Source organism: Sinocyclocheilus grahami, unplaced genomic scaffold (assembly GCF_001515645.1).
Source record: "Sinocyclocheilus grahami isolate Dianchi unplaced genomic scaffold, SAMN03320097.WGS_v1.1 scaffold553.1, whole genome shotgun sequence".
NCBI lineage: Eukaryota > Metazoa > Chordata > Actinopteri > Cypriniformes > Cyprinidae > Sinocyclocheilus > Sinocyclocheilus grahami.
The window spans coordinates 491,716-501,146 of NW_015505732.1; the positions used below are offsets into that span (position 1 = coordinate 491,716).

At 38.6% G+C, this 9,431-nt stretch overlaps 1 protein-coding gene across 1 annotated transcript in view; it reads left to right on the forward strand.

The window, feature by feature from the left end:
• The first annotated feature begins 3,919 nt into the window (after positions 1-3,919).
• LOC107556031 (UDP-glucuronosyltransferase 2C1-like) overlaps positions 3,920-9,431 on the forward strand; it is a 25,331-nt gene continuing 19,819 nt past the window's right edge. The window contains exon 1 of the mRNA XM_016239003.1: positions 3,920-4,666. Within this exon, the coding sequence (XP_016094489.1) occupies positions 3,940-4,666 (727 nt within the window). The 5' untranslated portion in view covers positions 3,920-3,939. The remainder of the gene's footprint in view (positions 4,667-9,431) is intronic.

Here is a 9,431-nt window from a genome sequence, read left to right on the forward strand (position 1 = left end):
TTATCTTACACAAATTAGATGTAAGGGCAATTGGTCTGTAACTTGTGGGTTTAGTTGGATCTTTGCCAGGTTTCCTTATCGGAATCACTACTGCTTCTTTCCATGCAATTGGCATTCCACGGTTTCCCCTCATTCCACACTTTATTATATAACTCAAGCAACTTTAACAGTGATCCTTCCCCAAAGTGTTTTAACATTACATAACACACCTGATCCTTCCCTGGAGAAGTAAGCTTTGCTCTTTTAATCGCTCTTACCATTTCCGCCAGAGAAAAAGGCTCATCAATAATACCACCAGTCTCTTCCTTCCTATTTAAAGCATGTACATGTTGACTCAAAGTTACTGACCTTCTCCTTCTCTCTTCTTCGGACAAATTTCTGAACTGTGTATCTTTGTAAATGATTTAGCCATAATCTTTGCCTTTTCCAGATTAGTGACACCCATTTCCTCCTCTAATATCAACACTGGATATTCCCACTGCCTCCTATCTCCACCCATCTTCTTTATCATTGACCATACCTCGCCCACAGGTGTTGATCTTCCAATTTCATTACAAAATTTCCTCCAACTTACCCTATTTGCCTGTCGTATAGTTCTTCTCACTTCTGCTTGCGCCTTCTTGTACTGAATAAGACTCTGCATGTTATGATTCGTTTTTACTAGTCTAAATGCTTTTTTTTTCTTTCTTACTGCCTTGTGACACTCCTCATTCCACCAGGGCACCAGTTTTCGATTACCTCTGTTTTTCCCCTTAGGAATAGCTTTCTCCGCTGCCATAATAATTGCTACAGTAACTTGCTTATTTACATCCTCTATATTTCCAGTTATATCAATCCTTGTCATTGTTTCTTCACTCATCTTCTTGAATTTATCCCAGTCTTCTTTTTCAAATATCCACTTTGGGATCCTTTCTTCTACCCTTACTTCTTGTCTCCCACCAACTCTGCATAGGACTGGGTAGTGATCACTACGCAGCGTAGTTGTTGTCCAGACCTCCCATTTACTCCTTCCAGCCAAAGTGTTGGACACTAAAGTTAAGTCTAATTCAGATTCCATTCCTGTTACTAAGTTTATCCTAGTTCCATTTCCATCATTCAAACTGACCAATCCTCCCACCAGTTTCAGTTCTTCTATAGTCTTACCATTTGCATCTGTTTGTACACCCCCCCACATAGAGCTATGAGCATTAAAATCTGCACACCAGATTACTTTTTGTCTGTCCTGACCTTGAATACTTAGTAAGTTATCAAGCATCAACCTTTTACATGGATTATAGTAGTTGATAACACTTAACCCCTCCCCTCTTTCCCACACCTCCACCGCTATGAATTCCTGATTTACCCCCATTTCTAGTAACCTATATGGCAATCCAATTTTGATAAATGTAGCACACCCTCCTCCTCCTCCTCCATCAGTTCGATCTTTCCTTAACACTGTGTACCCATGTATTACAAAATCAAGATGTGGTTTCAGCCATGTTTCCTGAATACATAACACATCTGGTTTCTCTTCTAATTCATTTATGAAATGCTTAAATTCTTGACCATTGGCCATTAAGCTTCTAGCATTCCATTGTAAAATAATTACCATTAAAATTATTAACCAACCCATGGTGTTAAATCAATTAACCAAATCAATTTTTTGATTTAACTTCTGCAGTACTATTAATCACCCCTGCTATGAATGTAACTAAATCTCCTTTTTCCCACATACATTCTTTCATTGATTCTTTGATTTTGTTCTTGTGCCACCATACCTTCTAACTCTCTTACGCCATTTTCTCTCTCTTTTGATACACTTACTGGTTCAGCATAGGATATCCTTCTCTCCACAATTATCTTTTGAATTTTAGTCTCCCGTTTCATAAATTCACATCCTCCATATGCCACATTGTGGGCTCCTCCACAGCTGCAACATTTTGGTGGAACCCCTACTCGACACTTTCCATAATCATGGTCCCCTCCGCACCTAGCGCACCTTCTCTGCCTGTTACAATTCTTAGCAGTGTGTCCAAACCTCTGACAGTTAAAGCATCTCATTGGCTTTGGTACAAACAACCTTACTGGATAACTCATAAATCCCAAGAATACCCTCTTTGGTATATTTTCTCCTTCAAACTCTACGGACACCGATTCACTGTCTCTCATCACTCCTTCCTTTGTTGTTTTCAGTCTTTGTACATTAAGTACTTTCCCTCCTTTTATATTTCTTTTTAATTCTTCCATGCTAACATTTATTGGCACCCCCGTTATCACTCCAGTGCTTCCACCTCCTATCCGAGCTCCCACTCTTCCAGTGTTTTCCACCTTGCATTTTCCTATTTCTTTAACTTTTAGCACTTTTTCAATTTGCATTGCATCAGCACACCTCACCAATAGATTGCCATCGTTAAGGACCTTTGCGTACTCTATATCCCCAATCTTGTTAGCCAGAGTTGTTGTTAGCACCAGTGGATTTACCTTCTTCATGCTCCCCTGGTTCTTCTCATTAAATCTTATTATGACTACATACTTTTCCTCTCTTTCTTTCTGGACCATAGTTTGTCCATCTTCTTCACTTTCTGTGCTATCATCTTGCTCATTTTTTACTCTTTTATTCCCTTTAGCTCTTTTGTCATCCATCCGTCTCTTATTTTCTCCCCATTCTTCTTCTTCCCCTTCATTATAATCCATATTATTCCGCCCACCTACCTCTGATCCATTCACGGAACAGTCGTGCTCAACCGCCTTCAAATTCCGTCCTTTTGCTTCCAGCGTATTCAGTCTCCCCTCCTACTTGTATTTAGACCGAACTCCCGACCTGTCTTCCCGTGACTGTACGTCGTTTAGATTAATCTTGAACAAGGTTCAAAATGTATTCCTAATAATCTGTTACACCAAATACACAAAATAATGATCTTTAAAAAAGCAATCTTTAAAAATGATCTTTAATAGGGTAGGTGGCCTTTCTTTTTTGATGAAATGCAATTACTCCACTGGTGAATTACCTATTAAACTGGCTAGATTTCATCAACAAGCTTTGTTAGCCTGGAAACTGGTTTACAACCACAACTTTTCCCCCCACAAAACCATCTTATGGAATAATTTGGATATTAAAATTAGAAATAGATCAGTCTTTTTTGATAAATGGTTTAATAAAAACATAATTTTTGTTGCTGGTTTATTCAACTCTAATGGGGATTTGTTATCTTATGAATGTTTTATGAATATCCATCAATGTCCCGTTCCGTTTAAAGAATTTAACTCTGTTATAAAGGCGATTCCTGATGGATTAATATGTCTGATGAAAGCTTCCCTCACCCATGAGTCATGCTCAAAACAACTTTCACAGTTATGTTTGGGAGGTGTTTTGCTTTTGAGTAAAGAATGTAATAATACATTTATTCGTCAACTTTCTCAATCTCGAAACTCAATTTCTCCAAAAGAGAAATTTTTTGGGGGGGGGTTCTAAAATACATAACATTCAGTGGGCTCAAAGGCATTTGTTAGGAACTGGCTTTCTTTGTGGAAGTTTTGCATTTAAAGAGCTAACAAAATATTTTAACTCAAATCAATATTTTGTGTGTAATTATTTACTTATGTGGCAAGTAGCCATGTAATAAGCAGGATAATGTACATTCAGCTGGTTGTGTTATTGCAGAATAAACCTCTTAAGGGTGATGTAAGAGCCCTCCGCTTTAAGCTGGGGTCCTGATCACCCTGTTGGTGTCTATTCTGCGATAACAACCAGCTGGATGTACATTATCCCTTACAAATAATCAGTCTGTAACTCATCAGTCTGTCAGTCTTTACTTTCTATTCCATTGAAACTAAAGAATGCCCAGACTGACTAAGACCTTCCCCGTTATTTGACTGCATAACTTGTGCGTGTCCAGGCAGCAGTAGCTCCTCCTCCGCATGCTTGTTCAGCATGTACACAGAGTGTTGTTCACTGCTGTCATGAGTCCCAGAGGAAGCGCCCGTCTTTTCCTGTTAGTTCTGCTGAACCTGAACCCGCAGTGTGTGTCAGGAGGTAAGATCATCGTCTGGCCTTCCGAATTCAGCCACTGGCTCAATGTAAAAGTTATCCTGAATGCACTGATCGCAAGAGGACACAATATTACAGTGGTGACCCACACAGCTACACCGTCTGTCAACACCACCCCATCCGTTGGCTACAATGTGGAGATTCTACAGGTGCCTCACACAAAGCAGGACATCCTGGAGAATATGGAAAGGATGCTGAAATACTGGACTCATGATCTACCCAATGACAACCTCATCAAGGCTTCAATGAAGATCAAGGAGATGATTGACATAGGCACAGAACAGAATCAAGCCGTGTGCAATGCACTCTTTGCCAGAAAAGACCTGCTGGAGAAGTGGAGAAAAGAGAAGTTCGACGTCTTACTTGCAGACCCTCTTTTCATGTGCGGGGAGCTGCTGGCACAGAAGCTGAACCTACCGTTAATCTTCAGTCTCAGGTTTTCATTTGGTAACACTGTTGAGAGGCTCTGCGGCCAATTGCCGGCACCGCCATCCTACGTCCCTGCCGTCGTCTCTGAGAATACAGATGAAATGGATTTCTTGCAGAGACTGAAAAACTTCCTCTTTTATGGCACACAGGATGTCCTGTTTTATCTAGTGACTAAATCAAAGTGGGATCACTTTTATACGCAAGTCATGGGTAAGTACACTTACAACTCATTGCAATGAAAAAGGCCTTGTTCTGTATTAGATCTAGTAGATCATAATTTTTTATATATATATATATATATATATATATATATATATATATGTGTGTAAATCTGGTATATACATAAACACATAAATTAGTTGTTGCACATCTTTTTACTCAAGTGAGCACTGTTTTATACCGCCTATGGTTAGCACATTTAGGCCTAAATTTAACATTGGTGTATTTGAATTGCATATACACTTTCCATCCGTTTGGAGCAAACAGTTTTAACATAAACTAGATTGAAAAGTTTGTAGACAAACTTTAAATTGGCTTGAAAATAACCTAGCTAGAAAGTTTTAAAAAGTTTTAAAAGCTTGCAGTCTGAAAGTTTTCAGTTTGAAGTAGTTTCAAAGTTAAAATAGTTTTAAAGATTAAAGTTTGAATGTTTTCAAGGCAATACAGTCTATCAGAAAAACAGATAGGTATAAAACATATCGCTAGGGATGGTTTACCTGGGATGGTTGCTAGGCTGTTTCTAGCATGACTAGCATTTTGCTAACATGTTTTTAGCATGATTAGCATGTTGCTAGCATGGTTAGCATGTTACTAGCATGTTTCTAACATGGTTAGCATGTTGCTAGCATGATTAGAAAATTGGTAGTCTGGTTTACGAAAACCGTAAGCCGGATCAGTTAGAAAAGATTTAGCAACCTGAGTCAGACCAGTCTGAAGGTCTGGGCCGAGTTTGGTGGTTGTAGCTTTAAAGGTCTAGGAGGAGATACACTTTCAAATTTGGTATCAGAAGAAGAAGAAGAAGAAGAAGTTTACATTTTCAGTAAGTTGACTTTTTCAAGCCAACTTAACTAATAAACTTAATATGCATATTTGTCACAGGAATGTAACGGGTAAGATTTCTGTAATAGTATAATAAACAAAATGCATTTTAAATGCACGAAAAATCGGTTTATATATTTATCATCAATAAATCCAATTTGTTTTAATCTCATATGTTTGAAATAACTGAATATTGCTTTTTCCACAGCTAGCCATATTGTAACCATGTTCATACTTTTTTAACTGAATAAATGTAATTGTTTTCACAATGAACAGACTTTTGCCAATTCTAAGCAATTTGAATAAATGCATTTTGATATGTAATATGTATATAATAATTGATATATAATAAATTATTAGTAAATAAACTCTGCCCTTTTGTCAGAAATTCAGTTAAGAAATCTTACCTGTGTCTCACCTGTTACATTGATGTACTGTATTACACAAATATGCACTACATTTAGCTTATTGCTTTATGTTGTAACTGCAATCCAAATGGATGGAAAATGTATATGCAGTTGAATTTACATGTAGAGACGTACCTTATTGACACATGAAAGGCTGCTGAACATTTTCACCTTTCTGGCTTAGATAAAATACATTAAATTAATTACACGTTGACCTTTTGTGATCGCATGCCCTTATTGAAGTGCACTGATGAAGAAAAGCACACTTCTGATCCTTGCACTTCAACAACATGCATTACCTACAAAGTCATGTCAGCAAACCCATGCGTGTTCTCAGTGTTCTCTGATTGGTTAAAATAGCTCAGGCCATTCTTTGGACTCTTTTATTGATTTTCAGAAATATTCACCTAGTAATAAAGAATATAAATCTGCCATGAAGAAAACAATGTTTAAACTTTTATGTAATGATGTGTGATATATTTTGCTCATAAAAACACAAGCAAGAGAAAACAAGCTCTTGGGTATTTGGACTTTTGACTCCTTTTGAACCTCATAGTTACCATGATATCGTCTCTCTGATAACAATAGGATGAGTCTCCCTTTAACATAAAACTTAATTAATCCATTCGAAAAATCTGTATTCCTCTATGAACAGCTATTTTTCATTTCAGTTCAAAACTTTAACCAGCCAAAGTCATTTAGAAAAAAAATATATGACATTTTGTAATCTATTTGCTATGAGATCGGATTGTGACCCAAAACTCTATAATAAAACTGGTCATGCTTGAAATAACAAAGTAATTGAGATACAGTATTTTCCCTTTTTGAGCCACACCATTGTTTGCTTAAAGGTGCAGTAGGCGATCTTGGAAAATGCTAACTTTAGCCTGATAGCACTGAAAGCGAACGTCCCACCCTCCCTGCAATCGCCGTCCAAAGCCACGCCCCCTGAACGCATATACGCTCACAGACCAGAGACAACATTACTACAATAGGCTACTTCAGCGGTTCCCAATTCCAGCCCATGTTCCGAAGTGAAGTAAACTTCAACGGATTTCCCCCGCTCAGGGAGTAGGGAGCAATGAAAACTGTGTAGGGATCATATCGATCGGAACACAGTTCATGCACGTAGATCACTTCTAACGAGCTGGCGTAAGGACTGGATTAACCGCTGGGCTACATCATGTGTCATTCACCGGTGAGAAAACTTTAAGAGTACTACAATACCAGGAAGGAAGATCGGGTTGTTGATATTTGTCTGCCATTCTCGCTCTGTCTGCACAGTGTGCGTGAACGCGCTGATGACGTATCCGATCTGCACAAACAGGGTGCGCAGAGGTATGCAGATACATATGTTGACAGGCAGGTAGGAAAGCATATTAAAACGCTCGGACCTAGCGTTTTGATTGGACGAACATTTCTTGATCCTACGCCTTCCACAGAATATATAAATACAGACAAATACATTTAGACCACTTAACTTAGTGATTGCTATCGGGATGTGAAGAGACTTTCAACCAGCATAACAAAAAATGTTTCTGAAGACAATCACCTATTGCACCTTTAACTCCTGTTCTGAGTCAGTGTCAATGTTACACTCATACAAAGAACTAGATAATACTAAGGCTTTACAACTGGTCTTAAACATGAACAAACTAATTCTGGGTAAAACCAGTAAAACAGGCAACTCTGGCAAGAACTTCCCATGTTATTTTTAAATTCTACAAACATAATTACAGCAAGATTTCATTTGAGAATATGTTGTTTTATTTCTACAGTTCTGACCAATAAACAAACTGAAAAACATGAGCTAGAACAGGGGTGTCCAAACTCGGTCCTGGAGGGCCGGTGTCCTGAAGAGTTTACCTCCAGCTCCAATTAAACACACCTGAACCAGCTAATCAAGCTCTTAGGCATACTAGAAACTTAAAGGCAGGTGTGTTGAGGCAAGTTGGAGCTAAACTCTGCAGGACACCGGCCCTCCAGGACCAAGTTTGGGCACCCCTGAGCTAGAAGGTCCAACACCATTTTGGATAGGTTACTTGAGGTTATAACACGTCATTCTGAATAGCTTCAAAATTTCCGAACAATACAAGAAACATAAAACCACTGAAAACGTGCACTTTGCCATGCAGTGATTTCACATTCGAGCAGTACATCCTGCAAATTAGATAACATTCTCAGGAGTTTTTAAGATATTTACAGGGCTTAAAGTTCTCCGGCACGGTGCCGGTGTTGTGCCCAATTTCGACCCCTGCCCTCCTTGAAATCGCTATCTGATTGCCTAATCCTAACCCCTCCCCTACACCTAAACCTACCAATACTAGGGGGGTACTAATCTGGCGGGGGTCAGAATTGGGCACAACACCAGATCTCCGGCGTGCAGCGTTTGGCTGCTGAAAAAAATGATCCTACATTTAAAAAAAATACTTGTTGATATCACTTTCGAGTTCATTAGTTCACCTACCAATGGTATGAGAGGAGCACAGCTTTCACTCTCAACCAAACTAACATTACTAGCCAATCAGAATTGTTTGCTCTAATAAACACGTGACGCGCATAATAGTATCCAACTGCAGAGTCGCAGCCCTGATGAATGGAGAAGCGCAACACGTTGAAAAAGCTGCGAGGCGCAATGTTCAAATATGTCCATCTAGCGCACATTTACATAGAAAAACTAATTAAAAAGCAGCGGAGCTTTGTAAACAACTCAGCGTAATCACGACATCTCCTCAAGAATGATATGATTGCCAGAACAAATTTACCGGGATTTTTGAAAAGGTCCTGTTCACACATGATCTCTTAATGGTAACTTACCGGTAATTTACCAGTAAAGACTGTATGTGTGAAAGGGGCTAAACTCTTCCTCTGTATATGCTGTGAATTGTTTAAAGGGGTCCTATTATGCTCTTTTACAATGTCTTGAATTTGTTTTGGGCGTGTACTAGAACATGCTGTCATGCTTGGTGGTTCGAAAAATGCATTATTTTTTACATAATTTGCATTATTACAACACCTCTCTCCCCAGTCTGGCACAAACGGCTCGATTAGTTCCGGGTTTGATGAAGGCCCGCCTTTCAAAAAACAAAATGTGATGTGATTGGTTAGCTGTCCCAGTGCGTTGTGATTGGCGAACAGCTTAGACGGTGTTTCAGTACGGCCCCGCCGTAAGTTTAGTTAAGGATGCCGTCAATACCGCCATATCAATTTGAGCCGGATTCAGACCCAGAGAATATTGAACAAGAGGATCGCGCAGAACTGTTGCACGCACAGATATTGCAAGACATTTTACAGTGGTAATGTTATTGTTGTTTTGTTTTTTTTGTTTTTTGCTAAATCATGTTTTAGATAGGATGTCAATAACCACTTAAAAATAACTGCATTTACTATGTACAGATAAGTGCATATGTATTATTTTTTTATTGTTATTTAATTTTAACATTATAACATGAATTGCAGTGAAACTGTTATACAGTTGAATTTATTTATACCGTAGTCCAGTGTTTCCCAGGCGGCATATATATGCAAAT